Source organism: Scylla paramamosain, chromosome 36, assembly GCF_035594125.1.
Source record: "Scylla paramamosain isolate STU-SP2022 chromosome 36, ASM3559412v1, whole genome shotgun sequence".
NCBI classification, from domain to species: Eukaryota; Metazoa; Arthropoda; class Malacostraca; order Decapoda; family Portunidae; genus Scylla; species Scylla paramamosain.
In genome coordinates, this window is record NC_087186.1 from 15,314,408 (window position 1) to 15,336,907 (window position 22,500).

General features: G+C 44.1%; 1 protein-coding gene across 1 annotated transcript in view; it reads left to right on the forward strand.

Moving 5' to 3' along the window:
* LOC135090815 (protein Wnt-1-like) overlaps positions 1 to 22,500 on the forward strand; it is a gene marked incomplete at its 5' end in the record, with an annotated part of 56,808 nt that overhangs the window by 9,915 nt on the left and 24,393 nt on the right. Inside the window, one exon of the mRNA XM_063987882.1 lies at positions 17,007 to 17,284. Within this exon, the coding sequence (XP_063843952.1) occupies positions 17,007 to 17,284 (278 nt within the window). The remainder of the gene's footprint in view (positions 1 to 17,006; positions 17,285 to 22,500) is intronic.

Below are 22,500 nucleotides of genomic sequence, written 5' to 3' on the forward strand. Positions count from 1 at the left end.
CTCTTCTAAAAAAAAAATACTTAAAATTACGAGAGAGAGAGAGAGAGAGAGAGAGAGAGAGAGAGAGAGAGAGAGAGAGAGAGAGAGAGAGAGAGAGAGAGAGAGAGAGAGAGAGAGAGAGAGAGAGAGAGAGAGAGAGAGAGCGCATCACCCTTTCAGCACTTCCTCAGTCACGCACAGAGGCACCCAAGCTTTCCTGTACCGAGGGGCGTGGTGTCCTTAATGCACCGCGCCCCGACCATGATGTCCTTAGCGATAGCACTGTGTTGACATCTGCCCCGGGGGACGCCTAATGGAGGGGCGGGGCTGTGGGGGGGGCGGTGTAAAGGAGGCCATAGCAGCGGTGGGAATGGGATGTGAGAGAGGGAGAGAGGGAGAGGGTTGTAAAGGAGGTTAAGAGTGTGTTGGGTGAATGCTGGGTTAGTGCTCTCTCTCTCTCTCTCTCTCTCTCTCTCTCTCTCTCTCTCTCTCTCTCTCTCTCTCTCTCTCTCTCTCTCTCTCTCTCTCTCTCTCTCTCTCGCATGCATAAATAAATAAGTGCATAGGTAAATAGATCGATAAAAAGATAGATAAGCGAAATCAAAATAAGAAAACAAAATACAACCACTTCAGCGCCTTAAATGGGAGGAAGAGGAGGAAGAGGAGGAAGAGGAGGAGGAGGAGGAGGAGGAGGCGCAGTAGGAAGCCGACAGGAGTAAACAACAACAACAATAAACAAAACAATAAAACATAAAGGTAAAACAAGCAGGTGAAGGCCTCTCTCTCTCTCTCTCTCCACTCTACACTACACTATTACTATTACCACAAAAAGATATAATAACAACAACAACAACTACTACTACTACTACTACTACTACTACTACTGTATGGATGTTTTTTCCACCGTATATATAACTTACTATCTATCCATTCCTGTCTATTGCTCCCTCTCTCTCTCTCTCTCTCTCTCTCTCTCTCTCTCTCTCTCTCTCTCTCTCTCTCTCTCTCTCTCTCTCTCTCTCTAACGGGTATGTATCGCTTCATAATTCTGAACTTACACTAAACCTGTTTCGTCGCCCCAGACCTGTAACCCATAACCTGTAACCTGTACCTTTAGTTTATACCTGTAATCTCGACCTACAACACCTGTAATCTGTATCTGTAACCGCCCCTTGTAGCCTGTAATTTACCTGTAGTCTGTACCTGTAATCTCCACCTACGAAGGCTTACCTGTGTTCGGTCTAATTAATTCCAAGAGACTTAATTAATCCAGAGTGTACAGGTGTGTGTGTGTGTGTGTGTGAGAGAGAGAGAGAGAGAGAGAGAGAGAGAGAGAGAGAGAGAGAGAGAGAGAGAGAGAGAGAGAGAGAGAGAGAGAGAGAGAGAGAGAGAGAGAGAGAGAGAGAGAGAGAGAGAGAGAGAGGAACTGATTAGATTAGATTAGAATGAAAACCAAGAAAAGAATGAAATAATTAAATGTAAAATGGAAATGAACAGAAAATCTTGTTCAAAATAACTATTAAATGTGTGGAAAGGAAAAATACACATGAAAGAAAACCCTTTGTCTTTCTTCATTCCTTTCTCTTTTCCTAGCACGGAGCCATTAAATAGTAGTAGTAGTAGTAGTAGTAGTAGTAGTAGTAGTAGTAGTAGTAGTAGTAGTAGTAGTAGTAGTAGTAGCAGCAGCAGCCAGCAGTGAAGTAAAATTGTATAAATTGTAAAGAAGAAAAAAAAAAGAAAAAAGAAAAGAAAAGAAAAGAAAAGAAAAGAAAAGAAAAGAAAAGAAAAGAAAAGAAGAAGAAGAAGAAGAAAAATAATATGGAAAAGAAAATCAAGAAGAATGCAGAATCTCAAAGAAACACACACACACACACACACACACACACACACACACACACACACACACACACACACACACACACACACACAGCTATGCGTAATTACCCATGCAAGGTGACGTTGTGACGCAGATCACGTGGAAGCGCCTCGCCAGGCCTCTGCAGGGGAGGGGGAGGGGGATGAGGGAAGCAGCGGTGGGGGGAGGGGGTGGCGGTTTGTCTGGCTCGGATCACTACTTAGCACCGAGGTTGATGCGTTGAAATCTCCCACAATTCTCTTTTTTGTTTATATTTTAGTCTAAGTACATGTGTTGTTTTTTTTCTTTTCTTCCTGTTCCTTCTTTATTTTTCTTCGTTATTATTCTTGTTCTTATTTTTCTTTCTTTTTTTTTTGTTTTATCCTTTTCTTTCTTTTCTCTCTTTCTCTTTCTTCTTGTTTTTGTTTTTCCTTTTTCTTTTCTTTCTCTTTCTTCTTTTAGTTTTTGTGGTTGTTGTTGTTGTTGATGTTGTTTTGCCTCCTTCACTTCTACGCCTTTTTCTTCTTCTTCTTTTTCTTCTTCTGCTTTCTCTTGTTATTATTTTTATTTTTCTCCTGCTTGTTTTTGTTTCCCTTTTCATCCTCCGCTTCCTTTTATTTTTCTTCTTTTTTTCCCCTTCTTATCCTTGTTTTGTTCTTCGTCTTCGTCTTATTCTTTCCTATTTTGTTGTTGTTGTTGTTGTTGTTGTTGTTCTTATTCTAGTTCTTGTTTTTTTCTTCTTCCTCTCCTTCTGCTTCTAATTATTCTTGTTCTTTTCTTCTGATTCTTGTTCTTGTTCTTTTTATCCTTTATTCTTCCTATTCCTCTTCTCCTTATTAAAGTAAAAAACATCGCATAAACACGAGAAAGAAAAATAATAACACTGAAAACAAACAAAACTAACAAACAAACAAACAAACAAACAAACAAACAAACAAAATAAACACCAAAGAAATAAATTGAAACGTACAAATTTAAACCCCAAAATAAAAATAAAATACAATGACACACACACACACACACACACACACACACACACACACACACACACACACACACACACACCTTCCTCACACCTTTACTGGCCCTAATTAACCATGGCCGGCCCTTCAGGTAATCAGGTGACGGGGAGGAAATGCGGGAAATGAAGCTCTGACGTTATAAAAGCTGAATTGACAAGCTTCATTTGAAAAAGCTTTGTGAGGCTTCGTGTGTCGCCCTATTACCACATCAAGGGGGTAGGGGGAGTGTTTATGGCTGTCTGTTTGTCTGTCTGTCTGGCTATTTGGGCCTCTCTCTCTCTCTCTCTCTCTCTCTCTCTCTCTCTCTCTCTCTCTCTCTCTCTCTCTCTCTCTCTCTCTCTCTCTCTCTCTCTCTCTCTCTCTCTCTCTCTCTCTCATGTGGTTTATATTTGATGTATTTTTTTTGTCCCGTCTCCTGTTTCTTCTTTTTCTCCTCCTCCTCCTCCTCCTCCTTCTTCTTCTTCTTATATTATTATTATTATTATTACTACTGTTATCTTCGTTATTCGGTTTTTTTTCTAAGCTTCATAACTTTAACTGGTCTAACATTTCACATCTTCATTTCAGTCTCTTTTCTTTGCCTTACTTTCCTTGTTTTTTTTCATATTTTCCTTCTTCCTTCTATTTTTTTCTTTTCTTGATCTTATTTGGCTTAAAGTTCGATTCTACATTTTCTTTTCATCTTTTTTTTTTTCTTCTTTTCTTCTTCATTCTCCTCCTATCCCTTGTCCTCGAATCTTCCTCCTCCTCCTCCTCCTCCTCCTCCTCCTCCTCCTCCTCCTCCTCCTTCTTCTCTTGCACCTGACCTACACACAACATATCATTACTTCCAGCTGTACAAATTCTCAAGTTTCCTAAGCAACACACACACACACACACACACACACACACACACGTAAAGATTCAAAGGTACGGGGAAAATATCAAGTTCTTTTCTCCTTTTCTCTCTTTTTTTCTCTCCTTTTCTTTCTTTTTTGTTGAGCACGAGATGAACAAAGCGAGGGTGAAAAAAGGCTTAAGGTGAGGCAAGAGGCACAAAGGAAGGCTTGATTAGGCGAGTGTCTGGCTTACTACTGCTGCGAGAGAGAGAGAGAGAGAGAGAGAGAGAGAGAGAGAGAGAGAGAGAGAGAGAGAGAGAGAGAGAGAGAGAGAGAGAGAGAGAGAGAGAGAGAGAGAGAGAGAGAGAGAGAGAGTACAGACAGACGTGGTAGGAGAGAAAGACAGGCAAAAAGGCAGACACACACGCAGACAGACAGACCACACACACACACACACACACACACACACACACACACACACACACACACACACACACACACACGGGAACAGCTCAATCTATACACATTGGTACACGCTACTGCGAACACACACACACACACACACACACACACACACGTCAAACCCTAAACTCTCTCTCTCTCTCTCTCTCTCTCTCTCTCTCTCTCTCTCTCTCTCTCTCTCTCTCTCTCTCTCTCTCTCTCTCTCTCTCTCACCTGTCCCCACATCACGTCAGGTAAACAAACTAAGAGAATCTCGTAACTCAAGACCTGTGCGAGGCTGAGGGCGGCGGGCGGCGGGCGGCAGGCAGCGGGGTGGCGGGCGGGCGGGGGATCGTGGCGCGGTGGGCGGTGGGCGGGTTTTGCTGGCGGGGGCGGCTCCACTTTATTCTCTCATTACAAACCACCCGGACTGACTTGTGTGAATATCAGGGAAGGCTCCACCGGCTACCCCCTCTTATCTACAACCCCCTTACAACTTACTTCCGCACACTTCTCTCTACTTCAGACGTACATTTAAGTTACTTAAGGGCAGACTCAACTTGTTTCACAGCGTGTGTATTCATATATATATTTCTTTTTTTTATATAAGGTGAATTACAACTTAATTTACGTTAGCTATAAGTTTATGTGTGTGTGTGTGTGTGTGTGTGTGTGTGTGTGTGTGTGTGTGTGTGTGTGTGTGTGTGTGTGTGTGTGTGTGTGTGTGTGTGTGTGTGTATAGAAACTGGGCAATGAAACGAGAAGAAAAAAATAATAAGTGGGAAGTTTGCTAGTTTGCCTCTCTCCTCTCTTCCTCAACTAAAAATAAATGAATAACAAAATAAAATAAAAATATATAACAAAGTAAACGAGTAAAATCAATAAATGAATAAACAGACAAGAGAATCCAATATGGAGGTTAATTTAGCTCCAGGCCTTATCAACAACCTATTCGCAACTTACTGGAGACATCGCCTGTAACTTACAACTTATAATTTACGTCACTTAAGTATTTGATAAGTTAATAAAGTGAGAGTCAACTTCATCGCCACCTCTTCCCTTCCCCTCACCTCGACTTCCTCTCCTTCATACTTTTTTTTTCTGCTTCCTCCTTCCATTTCTCTTTTCTCTTCTTCCTTACCTTTTCTCCCTTTTCCCTATTATCAATCTTTTTCTTCCTTTCTTTTCCTTCTCTCCTTCTCCATCTTCCATTTTTCCCCTTATTTCCTCTCTCCTTTCCTTTCCTACTTCCCATCCTCTTATTATCTTGCATCTCTTCCCATCTTTTCCCTCCTTTACTTCCTTCCTCTTTCATTTTCTTCTCTTCCTCCCTTCCCTTTCCTTCCCTTCCTATTCAATTTTTCCTTCCTTACCTTCCTCCCTTGCTCTCTACCTTGGCCTTCCTTCCTTCCTATTCAATTCCTTCTCTTCCTCTCTTCCCTCCCCTTTCCCACCCCTACCCCTCTTCTGTCACCTGCCCAGGCCTCTTCATCAAACCCAGGTAAGAAGTTCACGTGGAAATACAACGCTCGTAAAACAAAGGAACATCACTGAATCTACGTTGGCTATTGATGTTATTAGAAGCGAGCGAGTGTTGGTTTGGCTTCGTAGGGATTGACTGGAGCTTCGAATCTTTGCTTTATTTATTTATTTGTCTATTTATTTATTTATTTATGTATTTGTGTTGGTGATTATTTGTTTTCTTTTTTCTTTTGTTGTGGGAGGAAGAAAGGTTTGTCTGTATGTCTGTTTGTCTGCTTGTCTGTTTATCTGCTTGTCTCCTCTTGTCTGGTTGTCTTGTCTGTCTGTATGCATGTCTGTCTCTCTCCCTAGTTACGTCTTCTTTTCTCCTTGAAGTATTAAGACAAATTTTAAGCCTCTCTCTCTCTCTCTCTCTCTCTCTCTCTCTCTCTCTCTCTCTCTCTCTCTCTCTCTCTCTCTCTCTCTCTCTCTCTCTCTCTCTCTCTCTCTCTCTCTCTCTCTCTCAAGGGAAACACACAGCTCAGTATTGGTCGTGGTTTCTTCAGTATAATTTCCTGCATTCCGCGCATGATCTGGCGGCCCTCACGTGGTTACTAAGCAGGTCCCCCTCCCCCCTCTCTCCCCCTCCCTTCCCTCTCCCTCTCTCCACCAGTACCACCAGCATCAACTCACTAATACCATCCACTCAAGTCTCCACTCCACTCTGACTCTCTTCACTTCCTCTTTCACTCTTTTCCCTTCATTTCCTCCTTCCCTCTCCCTTTCTCCACCTATACCATCCACTCAAGTCTTCTTTTTCCTCCATCTCTTCCATCTCTCCTTCCACCTCCACCCTCTCTCTCTCTCTCCTTTTTTTTTCTCTCTCTCTCTCTCCAATCCCATCCACAAACTCCACTCTCCCTCCTTCCTCCACCCCCATCCACTCACTCATCTCTCCCTCCACTCAGCTCCACTCCCTCCCCACCCAGCAGTCACCCACCATCCACCCGCTGCCCGGTCTAAGCTCCCCTCAATGCCACGCACCCTCCCTCTCACTCTCTCCCTCCCCGCCTCTCCCCGCCGCGTCTTTCAGCGCTAAATGAAGGGGGAGTGAAGACACCCTTGCCACAGAACGCGAGGGTGAAATCACTTAAGACCAAACAGCTTTTTTTCTTGCTTTTCCTTTTTTTTATTTACTTTGGTAGTGGTGGTGGTGGTGGTTATATTGACTAAAGCTTTACAATACCTACCAAAAACATGATGAATTCTAACTTCTACATAAACAAAACACTGAACACCTTGAAAATAAAAAAAAATATAAAAAAATAAAGCAACACAAACACATTCAGACTCAAGAAAAGAAAAAAAAGAAGAAAAAAACACTTAACCCTTTCTCTTGACCATCCCTGCCTCCCTGCCTGGCTCGGAGGTGCAGGGAGGCAGGGTAGAGAGAGACAGAGAAGGGGTCACGAAGCAGGGGAGGATAGCGAGTGGAGAAGCAAGATAAAGTTGGCAAGGGATAATTTATTAAGCGTGTGGGGGGTGAGTTCGAAAGCAGGGAAGGGAGTTAAAATTGGCAGGGGAGGAGTTTGTAATAGGGTAGGTAATACAGGGGTGTAGAAGGCGTAGGGAAGGTAAGGACGGCAGGGATAAAGGGTTAGGACAGAGATGGGGTTAGAGGACAGGGCGGGATAATTAGATGACAGGGGACAGTAGAAGGCACAAGAGGGAATAAAGACAGGATAACAGACACACGACAGGAGAACAAGAATAGAAAGCAGCTGGACAGGGACAGAAAAAAGAAGACAGGGAGATATAGAAGACAAAGAGGCAGAGATGGAGGGAGGACAGTGATAGAAGACAGGAATTGACAGACAGAGAGAAATGGAAAGAAAAGAAATGGCATGGACAGAAGACAGGGACAGGAAATGGAGACAGACGAAAAATGAAGACAGAAATAGAAACAGGAGACAGAGAGGCAGGAATAAAAAGACAGACACAAGGATAGAGAGACAGAGAGAAAGACAGCGAGCAAACTAACACACACTCAAGACAATGAAGACAAGAGAGTGAGGCAAAGAAACACCACGATAAATGAAGGAGCATCAGGCGACGTCCCTCCCCCCGCACTCACATCCACCCTCCCCTTACCCTCCCCCAGCCTTCCTCGATTATCAGGGTGTATCACCGTCACCACCCCAGCACAGGAGGTCCCGCGTGATCCCCAGGTCCTCGGGTCACTGATGAAGGGAGTCCCCCGCCGCGCGCACTCCCCCCGGCCGTCCCTCACAGTCCCCCGACCCGCCAAGTGCTTTAAATTACTCCCAGAAAGCAATAAGTTACAAGTTATTAAAGGTTATTGGCGAACGCGTACAGAATATAGAAAGACTCCTTATACTACATCCACCTTCCTCCTGCCTCCCTCCAGTCCCCTCCCCTCATGGGTAACACCTGGTGGCCCTCTCCAGGTGGCGGCTTCCTCCCCTCAGGTGGTCTTTGGGGGCTGGAGGAGGATAAGGAAGGCTGCTTTTCCGCCCTAAGCTGAGGCGAAGGGAAGGAGCGAAGAGGGAGGTATCACACGGCGCCGCTAACGTAAAGAATTAACACACGGAAAGGCAAGGACACGGCGACACAGGCGGGGAGAAAAGCTACACTATAACTCCATGATGTTAATGGCTCAATATCTTTGAATTAAGAGCGCCCATTAGACGATCCAACACCCCCCACCACCCCCTTCCCTCTCTTGCCTCACCTGCCTCACCTCGCCCCCCGTGTGTGTTTAGTTCTGAGGTGAGGGACAGGGGGGAGAGAGAGAGAGAGAGAGAGAGAGAGAGAGAGAGAGAGAGAGAGAGAGAGAGAGAGAGAGAGAGAGAGAGAGAGAGAGAGAGAGAGAGAGAGAGAGAGCAAATTCCATACAAGAAAAATTCACTATAAATAACATTTTTCTCAATTATTAAGTAATTTCTTTTTCTAAACTTATTTCTCTTATTATTCTTTATTCTCTCTCTCTCTCTCTCTCTCTCTCTCTCTCTCTCTCTCTCTCTCTCTCTCTCTCTCTCTCTCTCTCTCTCTCTCCATTACTTTCACACTCTCTCTTATCCTCCCTCTTCATTCTCTCCGTCACAATCTCTCCCTCTCTTTATCCTCACCTAATTATCCTCTCCCACTCACTTCTCTCTCCCGCGCCTCGCCTCTCACAGCCTCTCCTGCTAATCCCTCTCCCTCTTTCCTCGCGAGGTCACGTGGTTTTCAAAAGTTCCTGGGACGAGATTATCCTTCGCTAATCCGGATTCGTTGTTATTTACACGAACACACACACACACACACACACACACACACACACACACACACACACACACACACACACACACACACACACACACAAATACATAAGGGTACAAGTCTCTCTCTCTCTCTCTCTCTCTCTCTCTCTCTCTCTCTCTCTCTCTCTCTCTCTCTCTCTCTCTCTCTCTCTCTCTCTCTCTCTCTCTCTCTCTCTCTCTCTCTGTGTGTGTGTGTGTGTGTGTGTGTGTGTGTGTGTGTGTGTGTGTGTGTGTGTGTGTGTGTGTGTATCGGTGGGTGGGCATAATGTAGAAGAAAGGAAAGGAAGAAAAGAAGAGGTGGGAGGGAGGGAGGGAGGGAGGGAGGGAGGGAGGGAGGGAGGAAGGAAGGAAGGAAGGAAGAAAGGATGAGAGAGAGAGAGAGAGAGAGAGAGAGAGAGAGAGAGAGAGAGAGAGAGAGAGAGAGAGAGAGAGAGAGAGAGAGAGAGAGAGAGAGATCCATTTCAAGGTATATGTGAAACAGATACGCGTGGGAGTCACACACACACACACACACACACACACACACACACACACACACACACACACACACATAACTATATTTGGCAAGTTTATCGAAAAGGAAATAGTTTCACCTAACCTTCCAGAGAGAGAGAGAGAGAGAGAGAGAGAGAGAGAGAGAGAGAGAGAGAGAGAGAGAGAGAGAGAGAGAGAGAGAGAGAGAGAGAGTTCCCACCCGTTATTAAGAATTAGGTACGGTGTGGTCCGCGGTGAGCTTGGGGCCGCAAGATCTGTGCCTCTCAAACCCTGCGATCACTTCATTATGGCGCCCCGCAGGACTCGGCACCAGCAGCGGCGGCAGAAGCAGGCGCAGCAGGAGGAGGAGGAGGAGCAGGAGGAATAGGAGGAAAAGAATAAGAATAAGAAGGAAGTTAGAGATAAACAGCAACTTAAATGAAGACGTGGAGGAGGAGGAGGAGGAGGAGGAGGAGGAGGAGGAGGAGGAGGAGGTGTTGGTATGGACAAATTTAGAAGTTAGATTAAACGAAAATAAATAGTTTCAGTTTTTCTTTTATTTTCGTATTGACTAACTTTTAAATATTCCCTGCTACACCTCTTCTTTTCCTCCTCCTCTTCTTCCTCTTCCTCTTTCTTCTACTCCTTCTTTTGGCTCTCGTGCTCTTCCTCTTTCTTTACCTCCTTTCTTTCTCTTCACATTTTTACTTATTTACAACTTAATATATAAATAAAAAAATAGCATAATGTTTGTTTCTGATACTTAATCTTAACTTAAACTTTGGTAAACAAATAGACAAACAAACAAACAAACAAACAGAGACAGACGGGACACATAGACAGACAGACAGACAGAGACGTAAAAGAAGACATCTGAGCGGACAACCAGATGGACACAAAAGGCACACACACACACACACACACACACACACACACACACACACACACACACACACACACACACACACACACACCATCACGTATGTAGGAGGCAAAGGATCGTATTTGTATCCTTACCATGTGCTTCTTCCTCCTCCTCCTCCTCCTCCTCCTCCTCCTTCTTGTCCTTTTCCTCCTTTACTCTCTCTCTCTTTCTCTCTCTCTCTCTTCTATCTTCGCCACCTTCCATTTTTTTTAATCTTTTTCTTAGCTTCCCCCTCTTCTCCCCTTCCATAATTATCATTTCCTCTTCCTGCTTCTTCTTCTTCCTTTTCTCCTACATCGTCCTTCCTTCTTTCCTTTTCCTCATCTTTGATTTCTCCTTTTTCTCTCTTTCTCTTCTATCCTCTCCATCCCTTCCTTCCTTATTGGCTTCCTCTCTTCTTACCTTTTCTTTCCTAGTTCTTTCCTTTTCATCTGTTTATTTCCTACTCTTCTTATCTTCCTTTACCTTTATCATTGTTTATTTAATTTTCTTTTATCTTTTAGTCTTCCTACTTTTGTCCTTCCTTTTCTATTCATTTTCCTCCTTCCTCCTTCTTTCTTTGTATATTCTTCCTACTTCCCTTTCTCCTTCCATTCCCGCTTCTCTCCTCCTTCATTGACATCTATCTCTCCCTTCCTTCTCTCCTTTCCTTCCCTCATTCAGTCCTTCTCTCTTTCTCTTCCTTCATTGACACTCACCCTGCATCCTTATTTCCCTCCCTCTTTCCCTCCTTGCCACTCTCCTTCCTTCCTTTTCATCTCTTTTTCTTTCCTCCCTTTCCTCCCTCTAACGCCTCCCTCCATCCCTCTCCTTTCATTCTTTCCTATCCCTCTCATTTCTCCATCCTTCCTTCTCTTCTATCTTTCTTATCTTCCCTCTCCTCTCTCCATCCATCCTCTTGCTTTCTTCTCACCCCTCGCCATCTTTCCTTCCCTCCTTTCCTCTTTCCTAGTCATCCTTCTTTAATCCCCTTCTGTCCCTCCTTCCTTCCTTCCTTCCCAACCACCTATCCTCTCCATCCCTCCTTCCTTCCTTCTCACACACCCCTCCATCCCTCACCCTCTCTCCCTCCCTCTTGATCTTAATCTGACGGGGACACGGCGGCGAGACAAGAGATGCGCACGGCGATGTTCTCCTAGTTTATGTGAAGCACCGGGGCAGACGAGGCGGCGGCATGCGAGGGGGACCAATGAGGATTCTAGTAACAACCCTTATGAGAGGGGCTTGTTAATGGGGATTTAAGAGGGGAAGGCTTCTAATGGGGTATGTGCTCTCTCTCTCTCTCTCTCTCTCTCTCTCTCTCTCTCTCTCTCTCTCTCTCTCTAGTGGTGAAGTGTTTTTGTTTTGGTTGTGTTTGTATGGAAGGGAGGGGATGAGAGAGAGAGAGAGAGAGAGAGAGAGAGAGAGAGAGAGAGAGAGAGAGAGAGAGAGAGAGAGAGAGAGAGAGAGAGAGAGAGAGAGAGACCACAGACTTCATAACCGCGACCTTAAAAAAATAAGAATGTTAATTAAATAAAAGAAAACGAAATAGATCAATAAGCAAACATAGAATAAACAATCAGTCCTCCATATCACACATCTGAAAAAAATTACATACGAAAAAAAAAAAAAACGAAAAAAAGTAAAACACACCAAATTTAAGATAAACCCCAAGAAACAACAACAACAACAACAACAACAACAACAACAAAGTAAGAACACCTGCAGGAACCCTCGAGCCCTACACGTGACAGCCCTTGCATGAAACACACCAGCCTATATCCACCCCGCCCATCATTCTCACCCATAAACAAGTCTGACCTTTTTAAAAACTCCCTATTGACTCGGCACTAACAAACTGATCACTGTCAATCCCATCCATCTACCCCTTTGAGACCCTGACCTAAGTAAAGCTTTTCCATTCATCAACCACTCCATCTGAGCACCAATACCTTCCTATTTCCTAATCTTTAACATAACACAATCCAATCCTCCCCTATCCCCCCCCACACACACACCACCCAGTACTTCTCCCTATCACCCCAGACACATACCCCTCCTAATGTTTTAAATACAATCCATCATTACCCCACAACCACAACCCACCCAATTCTTAACAGCCTATCACACACACACACACACACACACACACACATACACACACACGATTCACCACCAGATCACCTCGAAACGGTCCCAAAGCTAAACGTTTCATCTCATCACTATTCCAGCGTCTCTTCCCGACCATTTTATTTCGTATTCCTCACACATCGCCTTCCCCCGGTCCACTCAACATACAGGCAGACGATCCGAGACTCGCTGCCCTTATATTCAAGTGACTGTAGAAACTGACTGATTTATTTCACTGTTACGCCTTTGATTTGATTTGATTTTTTTTTTTTTGCTTCGTTTTATTTTTATTTTTCTTTCTGCTTCGTTGTTTATTTATTTTTTTTTTGGGGGGTGGATAATTTTTATATTTTCCTGCTTCTATTTATGATTTTTTTTTGCTTTTCTAACATTTTCCTGCTTCGTTTTATTTATTTTTTTTCTGCTTGTCTTACATTTTTTTTTGTTCGCTTTAACTTTTTTTTTCCTATAACATTTTTTTCTGCTTCGTTTGAACATTTTTCTGCTCCTGTTTATGTTTTTCCTACTTTCCTAACATTTTCCTGTTTCTCTTAACATTTCATTAGAAAAATTTAAGGGTGGGGAATGATAGGTGGAAATAGGTAGGTCTCTCTCTCTCTCTCTCTCTCTCTCTCTCTCTCTCTCTCTCTCTCTCTCTCTCTCTCTCTCTCTCTCTCTCTCTCTCTCTCTCTCTCTAAAGGGACTGCCACGTGTAGGCCTGGTGGGTTCCTGCAGCTTCCCTTGTGTGTGTGTGTGTGTGTGTGTGTGTGTGTGTGTGTGTGTGTGTGTGTAAGCGGGTCAGGAGAGGCTGGGTCAAGGTGTTTGGGATAAGGTCAAATGGCGGGTCAGACTCTTAATTACCCACAGGTAGAAGGATTCGACGTATTTACCTGTGTGGTGTTTAATTAGCGTGGCGGGTGACGGCAGGTGTGGCTAACTGGTGTGAGGGGCAGGTGAGCGGCAGGCCACGTGGCAAGTATAGATAGATTAGAGCGTGTTTATATTATTAGTATTGCCATTGTTGCTATCACTATTTTTACTACTATTACAACAACAATAACGAAAACTACTACTACTACTACTGCTTCTACTACTACTACTACAACTACTATTTTTTTTTATGTAAGAGGGACACTGGTATAGAAGCCCAATGAGGTGTTAATCCCTGAAGGCAAAAGGCTAAAAAAATGTATCAGAAATTGGAGAAGTGCCTTGAAAGAATTAAAGTCACAGGGAGAGGGAAATACAGAAGCAGGCAGGGAGTTACAGAGTTTACCAGTGAAAGGGATGAAAGCTTGAGAATCGTGGTGAAATTATATACAAAAAAAAAAAAAAATGTAGAAAACTAAAAAAAAAAAAAAAAAGATACAGAAGCAGGCAGGGAGTTACAGAGTTTACCAGTGAAAAGGGATGGGAGATTGAATTTTTTTTTTTACTGTTTATGTAGGGGGGCACAGGCCATTAGCAAAGAAAAACGTAGAGAAAATATAAAAAAAGGAACACAGAGCCGCCAGTCCCTAAACACGTCAGACAATGATCATAGAATACTGAAGGATGCTACGAAAGAAGAAGAAAAAAAAGTAAAATAAAAATAAAGAAACAAAAACAATAACAAAAGATTTACGAAACAATTCATTCACTGCTTCAAATCACAAGCTCACTGCCTCACCACCACCACCACCACCATCACCACCAGTTCATTAAGTGCATCACCACCCTTTCACCACCGCTTCTCATTCCTTCACCCTGATCCTCTCCCTCCTTCACCCTCCTCAGCCCCCCGTCTCCCCCTCCCCGCCAATCCCTTGTCAATGAAGATAGGTGACTGAAGCCTCATTGTTCCTGGTTCATTGTTCCGTTCAAGTGTTTCAAAGGTTCATTCAGCCGCCTCTGAGATCACAATGAAGCTCCGGTATGTTTTTTCCAGTTACTTTTTTTTCTTTTCTTTTCTTTTCTTTTTTTTTTTACTAAAGAGAAATTGAATATATAAAGACTGCAATATTCTTGTCTTTTCTGTGTTGTTTATTTTAGCATTTTCTCTCTCTCTCTCTCTCTCTCTCTCTCTCTCTCTCTCTCTCTCTCTCTCTCTCTCTCTCTCTCTCTCTCTCTCTCTCTCTCTCTCTCTCTAGTCCTCTATTCAACACCTGTCCTCTATTCAGGTTAATTAACTCATCAATAAACCGTGATACCTTTGACCTCACTGACCCCCTGACCTCATTTAGGTGTTAAAGGAACAGGGGAGGGGGTAGGGGTGGAGGGAGGAAGGGAGGGAGGAGGGAAAGGGGCGTCCTTAAATAGTGACTTTAAAGTGAGGGAAAGTAATCTGGAAATATCCTGTTTTGTATTTCACTACTATTACTACTACTACTACTACTACTACCACCACTACTACTACTACTACTACTACTACTAGAAGAAGGAGGAGAAAAAGAAGAGGAAGAGGAAGAGAAAGAAGAACAATAACAAGAACAAGGACAACGACAAAATAACAACAACAACAACAACAACAACAACAACAACAACAACAACAACAAGCGCCCACCCACAGACACACACACGGCCATCCTGTCACCTCCATTGTTCGACCAGTGACCTTAAGTGACCTGAAATGATCCGTGAACGACCTGACCTGCTCCCTTACAGCTGCCCCTTGACCCTCAGAATAGACGCTTGGATCCCTTATTAAAAGTGTTCGGTCCTCTATACTTGTACATTTAAAAGGATTCGGTCGTTTTTCTGTTGTTTTGTTGATGTTGTTATTGTGGCTCGGCATTTTGGCATTCTGTTAATATTTCTACGGATTTTTTATTTATGTTAGTAGTAGTAGTAGTAGTAGTAGTAGTAGTAGTAGTAGTAGTAGTAGTAGCAGTAGTAGTAGTAGTAGTAGTAGTAGTACTCGACACAAACCTTTCTTGTCACCACATTTAATTTTCTTATCCTCCTTTCCTTCATCTTCACTTTCCTCCTCCTCCTTTCCTTCACCTTCTTTCCTCCTCCTCCTCCTTTCCTTCACGTTCCTTATCTTCCTTTCCTTCACTTTCTTTCCTTCACCTTCCCTTTTCTCCTCCTCCTACTTTCCTTCACGTTCCTTGTTCTCCTTTCCTTTACCTTCACTCTCCTCCTCCTCCTTTCCTTCACCTTCTCTTTCCTCCTCCTCCTCCTCCACCTTCCCTCCTCCTCTACTTGGGCAGCACACCATCATAAATACCTCAGCCACTGCCACCAACCCACCTGTCACCAGTTAATTAGAGGCGATTACAGGTAAATTACTTGATTAGCGACAGTCAGGGGGCGGGGGAGGGGGAGGGGGAGGGAGGGAGGGAGGGAGGAGGTAATGTTTGTGGTTAGGTGAAGTTAAGTTTGGAAAGGATGGTATATGGTGTTCTCTCTCTCTCTCTCTCTCTCTCTCTCTCTCTCTCTCTCTCTCTCTCTCTCTCTCTCTCTCTCTCTCTCTGTCACGACTTTGTTTCTTTCGATCAGTTTCCTCACGCTCTCTCCTCCTCTTCCGTTTTCTTTCCGCTTCTTATCTCCTTCCCTTGTCTTCCTTATCCCCTGGCCATCCCTCCTTCCTTCTCTCACCAACATACTTCCATCCCTCTAATATTCAAATAAGTAAGGACAAAGATGTTATACACTGCTACGTTACTTCAAATCCCAGCCCGGTTAGGTTTTTTTCTATTTACTTATCCTCTATTTTCTTATTCTTTTAAATTTGAACTATATGTTATTTTTATTACTTTTTTACCTCTTATTTTAACACTACTGGTATTTTTAAGTGTGTTTATAATTCAGCGTCACTTGATCTAAGTTGCTGCGGCGCCACACAGTAATCAATTCACTTCCTTTAACTTCACTTTCATTACCTCACTTCACTTCGGCAGCAGATGAACCTTCCTCAACGCCCTCGGTCTTCTGCGCCTCTCACAGCCACACCTATCACCAGCTTGTCTTTCACTGCATCCATAAATCTTCTCTTACGTGTTCCTTTCTTTCTCCCTGTACGCCCTTCTCCAGTATCCTCCTCCCCATCTCCTTTACAAGCATATCGTCTTTCACTGCATCCAATAACCTTCTATTATTATTACGTACTGCTATATTACATTAGAACTGTCACGGCTAGATCTACTGGTGAAGAAAAATGTTCCTTATGTTATTCATGTTTCGCTCGTAGTGTAGTATGTATCACACTTAGCGCCTCCACCTGCACTTATACACAAAGCACATAGACACATTTACAAGCATTTATATCTTCTCCCTAGGAAAATAATAGTGGTTGATTACACCTTTCGCTTTCTAATTGACACACATGACGAAACCCCCCCTCTCTCTCTCTCTCTCTCTCTCTCTCTCTCTCTCTCTCTCTCTCTCTCTCTCTCTCTCTCTCTCTCTCTCTCTCTCTCTCTCTCTCTCTCTCTCTCTCACCAAACTCCCTCTCACTACCTCTCCCTCTCTCACAGTACAGGAAGATCAACCATATAACTTATAAATAAAAAAACAAACAAAAAAAAATTCCTCTCACACAACCTTCCACACTCCCGCTAAAGCCCCTTCCCTCCCTCCCTCTCACACCTCTCCCCCTCTCTCTCCCTCTCACCACAGGAGGATCGCCAAGATAGAGGACCCTTCCAATCTGATCAGCAACCACATCAAGTCAAACTATCTGGGCGACCACGACTTGGATCCCGCCATACGCCTGATATTGCGGCGGAAACAGCGACGCCTCCTGCGGGACAACCCTGGGGCGCTGGTGGCCGTGGCGAAGGGGGCGAGGGCGGCGGTTCACGAATGTCAGCACCAGTTTCGTAATAGAAGGTGGAACTGCTCTACTACAGTCTTCACGAGGAGAAAGACGCTGTTTGGGAAGATTGTCACGAAAGGTAGGTTAGGTTACGTTAGGTTAGGTGTGGGAAGGTTCTCGAGGTGTGTGTGTGTGTGTGTGTGTGTGTGTGTGTGTGTGTGTGTGTGTGTGTGTGTGTGTGTGTGGTGTTTGCCAAGTAAGACAGTTATAAACCTTCTTCTTCTTCTTCTTCTTCTTCTTCTTCTTCTTCTTCTTCTTCTTCTTCTTCTTCTTCTTCTTCTTTTTCTTTTTCTTTTTCTTTTTCTTTTTCTTTTTCTTCTTCTTCTTCTTCTTCTTCTTCTTCTTCTTCTTCTTCTTCTTCTTCTTCTTCTTCTCCTCCTCTTCCTTCTTCATTCTCTTGTTCCTCCTCCTCCTCTTCCTTCTTCATTCTCTTGTTGTTCTTGTTCTCCTCCTTTTCCAATCTTCTACTACAAACCCTTCCCCCTTCTCCTCTTCCTCCTCCTCTTCCTTTCTTCTTTTTCTCCTTGTTCTTATTCTTGTTCTTTTTCTTCTACCTCCTTTTCCTCCTATTTCTAACACCTGTAAACCTCCTCTCCATCATCATCATCATCATCACCTTCTTCTTCCTCTTCTTTTTCTTCGTCCTCCTCTTCCTCCCCCTCTTTCTATCTTCACCTACAGGCATCTCTTTTCTTATATTCCTCTCATTTCTACTTTCCTCTCCCTCCCTAAGAAAATCACTCACTTTCTCCCTCTTCCCTCTCCTCCTCCCTCTGTCTCTTCCTATTCCGTTAAACCTATATCCGTGTCACTCCCCTTCCTTTCCCTGTTCTCCCCCTTTTCCCTTCCCACACTCCCTCTCCCTCCCCCTCCTCCTCCTCCTCCTCCTCCTCCTCCTCCTCCTCCTCCTTCTCCTCGACACTCGGCGACATCCATCACAGAGTCGAGTATGTAAACATTTCGTATGGTATAATGGAACACATAAAGCTAGAGAAATGTTTACACTCTCTCTCTCTCTCTCTCTCTCTCTCTCTCTCTCTCTCTCTCTCTCTCTCTCTCTCTCTCTCTCTCTCTCTCTCTCTCTCTCGTGTTCTCTATTCCTAAGCATATATTTAATTGGTTTTTAAAGTTTTACGTCTTTTTATGTACGCATTTACGTTTTCACACACACACACACACACACACACACACACACACACACACACACACACACACACACACACACACGTTAATTAGTTTTATCAAGGAGAGAGACAGAAAGGACGGAAGGGAAAGTGGAGGAAGAGAAAGGTGAGAGGAGGAGGGAAGGAAGGAGTGGAGGAGGAGCAGGAGGAGGAGGAGGAGGAGGAGGAGGAGGAGGAGGAGGAACGGTGTCCTCTGTAGTGATGAAGTTTAAACATTTTAATGACCCCAACACTCACTAGGAGGAGGAGGAGGAGGAGGAGGAGGAGGAGGAGGAGGAGGAGGAGGAGGAGGAGGGAGAAGAGAAGGAGGAGAGCGGATAGAAGAGGGAAGTCAAGGGCATTAAGAGAGGAGTCAGAACACACACACACACACACACACACACACACACACACACACACACACACACACACACACACACACACACACACACACGTCAAACACACCATCTCCTCATCATCTGTTTCAGCCTCACCAACACAAACCTAACATCTATTTCACCCGCATCTCTCCTCTCGAGGGTTTTGGCGCGGCACCAGTAAGGGAGAGAGAGAGAGAGAGAGACGGAGGGAGAGGGAGAGAGGAAAGGTGACAGACTGGAGGGGAAAGACTAGGTGAGATGGAGGGAGAAAAGAGAGGGGAGACAAAACAGAGGTAGTGGAGGGAAAGGGGAGTGATGGGAGAGGGAAGGAGAGAGGGAGAGAAAGTGGAGAAAGAAAAAGAGACAAAACAAAACCAACGAAAGAATGAATGAATGAAAGAAGGGAGGAAGGAAGGTGGATGGAGAAAGAAAAATAAAGGTAAGATGATACGTATATAGAGAGAAGAGAAAAGAAAGAGGAGACAAAACAGGAGGGAGGGAGAGAAGAAAAAAGGGAGGAAGGGAGGGAGGGAGGGAGGGAGGGAGGGAGGGAGGGTAAAAGTATACATACAATACATATTTGCTCATGTATTACCCAAGTGTGTGTGTGTGTGTGTGTGTGTGTGTGTGTGTGTGTGTGTGTGTGTGTGTGTGTGTGTGTGTGTGTGTGTGTGTGTGTGTGTGTGTGTGTGTGTGTTTATTTGTTTATGCCATCTTCAAACGCTTCCACTTCTTTCTTCATTCACACCAAGCAAAGTGTGTGTGTGTGTGTGTGTGTGTGTGTGTGTGTGTGTGTGTGTGTGTGTGTGTGTGTGTGTGTGTGTGTGTGTGTGTGTGTGTGTGTGTGTGTGTGAATAATATAATTGTGTGGTTAATTTCTCAAGGCGAGGGGGATTTGTTGATAGACTGAGGTCATGGTGGTGGTGGTGATGGTGGTGGTGGTGGTGATGGTGGTGGTGGAGGTGGTGGTGTAAAAAATAACCATTCTCTCTCTCTCTCTCTCTCTCTCTCTCTCTCTCTCTCTCTCTCTCTCTCTCTCTCTCTCTCTCTCTCTCTAAAACAGGCCCTTATGTATTATCTAGTCGAGAGAGAGAGAGAGAGAGAGAGAGAGAGAGAGAGAGAGAGAGAGAGAGAGAGAGAGAGAGAGAGAGAGAGAGAGAGAGAGAGAGAGAGAGAGAGAGAGAGACCAGGTGTTGGAGGATATTATTTTACGTCTGAGTTGGCAAAGCACTATATTAGCCTCTATGTCCCAGCTGTCCCCGTGTGTGTGTGTGTGTGTGTGTGTGTGTGTGTGTGTGTGTGTGTGTGTGTGTGTGTGTGTGTGTGTGTGTGTGTGTGTGTGTGTGTGTGTGTGTGTGTCGCATTTTCCACATACTTTTGGCGTTGGTAACACAAACAGGACAGAGGAAGGAGGAGGAGGAGGAGGAGGAGGAGGAGGAGGAGGAGGAGGAGGAGGAGGAGGAGGAGGAGGAGGAGGAGGAGGAGGAGGAGGAGGAGGGAAGAGAGAGAAAAGTGAGAAAAATAAAGAAACTAATAAAGATAGAAAGTTGAGAGAGAGAGAGAGAGAGAGAGAGAGAGAGAGAGAGAGAGAGAGAGAGAGAGAGAGAGAGAGAGAGAGAGAGATTACCTGTCCCTCCCGTAATTAGTGAACCTCCAAGGAGTGTCCAGGTGTGTTCAAATAAACCTTCAAGACATCTGCCGCACCTGTACTTTGACTCCATTAGCTCTCTCTCTCTCTCTCTCTCTCTCTCTCTCTCTCTCTCTCTCTCTCTCTCTCTCTCTCTCTCTCTCTCTCTCTCTCTCTCTCTCTCTCTCTCTCTCTCTCTCTCTCTCTCTCTCTCTCTCTCTCTCTCTCTCTCTCTCTCTCTCTCTCTCTCTCTCTCTCTCTCTCTCTCTCTCTCTCTCCAGCGGAAGTGTATCCAGAGTTAATGTTTGCTTTCAAGTGTTGCTAATCCACCACCACCACCACCACCACCTGACCCACTATCATGTAAAGCCTCAGATAAGCCACTCATGTACGTGCAAACTTCATTATCTCACTCATATCATCCACTTACTCATTTAAATTTGTTGTATATTCACTTAAAATAAATTTGTTGTATATTCACTTAAAATAATTTTAACTTTTTTTTTCACTTATTCTCTCACGTAAATATTTTCTTTGTCAGCGTAAATGTAGCTTTTCTCTAATTCGTCTTCGTAAATTTGCTTTATATTCCTTGTAAACACATTTCCACTCATGTAAACTCGATTTTTTTACTCTCACGCATGTAAATTTCGTTTACGCCCATGTAAACTCGACTTTTCACCAACCTAAATATGTCTTTTCACACATTCATTACCGTTCAATTTGCTTCACAGTCGTGTAAACTCCTTTCACCAACGTCAACCCACGTAAACCTAACTCCGGTCACCCACCTGCGTTCACCTCCTCCTAACACACCTGGTCACCATTTTTCAACCACATAAACCCGCGTGAACTGCACCTCAACAAGCACGTTAGCTTCCACCATACCCACGTGTATACATATATTCCATAAGTAAACTGTAAACTAAGTACATCTCCTCAACACATCAACACCACCTACAAAACACAAATACCACTTGAAATACAACACTTATGCACATGGCCTACAATTGAATATTACTAATTCACAAAGTTATGTTATGTTAGGTTAGGTTATTAGGTTAAGTTTGGTTAAGTTATATTAGGTCAAGTTAGGTTAGGTTAAGTTAGGTTAGGTTAGGTTAAGTAAAGTTAGGTTAGGTTAGGTTACGTTAGGTTAGATTACGTTAGGTTAGGTTAGGTTAGATTAGGTTAAGTTAGATTAGGTTAGGTTAAAGTTAAGTTAGGTTAGATTAAGTAAAGACTGGGTTATATTGGGTTAGGTTAGAGTACGTTAGGTTAGGTTTGGTTACGTTAGATTAAGTTAATACAAAGTTAAGTTAGGTTAGGATTAGTTAAGCTATATTAGATTCAAAATAGATTAGATTACTTTAGAATAGGTTAAGTTAGGTCCACTATACTACAATGTCACTACACCCGAGACACACCTACACCCTGCGCGGCCTTTCACGTGCTTGGGGGGCGCCGGTTAGCCTCGCGTCCCAGGGTGAGTGTGGCGTTGGTAACACTGGGCAGGATATCCACGGGGCATGAGGAGTTGTCAATATTTACCCCAACATGAATGCCAGCCGCCCCCTTCCCCCATCACCCCATCACCCCTAAACCCCCAATATCTGCCTGTCACCTTCCCATCACCTCCCTTCGCTCCATCGCCCCTTCTCACTGGAGGAGGAGGAGGAGGAGGAGGAGGAGGAGGAGGAGGAGGAGGAGGAGGAGGAGGAGGAGAGATCTGGATGTGTTTGTGAAGTGAAATTCAAGTTAAATTTTAGTGTGATTAAGTCATGTCCACACACACACACACACACACACACACACACACACACACACACACACACATGCCTACATGCTTCCTACAGCACCATGTATGCATAACAACAAGGGTTATGGAGGTTTGTGATTTATGTACGTGTGTGTGTGTGTGTGTGTGTGTGTGTGTGTGTGTGTGTGTGTGTGTGTGTGTGTGTGTGTGTGTGTGTCGGTATGTGCTTTTGTGCTTTGTGTAGGTGTCCGAACATGTGTGTGTGTGTCGGTATGTGCTTTTGTGCTTTGTGTAGGTGTCCGAACATGTGTGTGTGTGTGTGTGTGTGTGTGTGTGTGTGTGTGTGTGTGTGTGTGTCTGGAATGA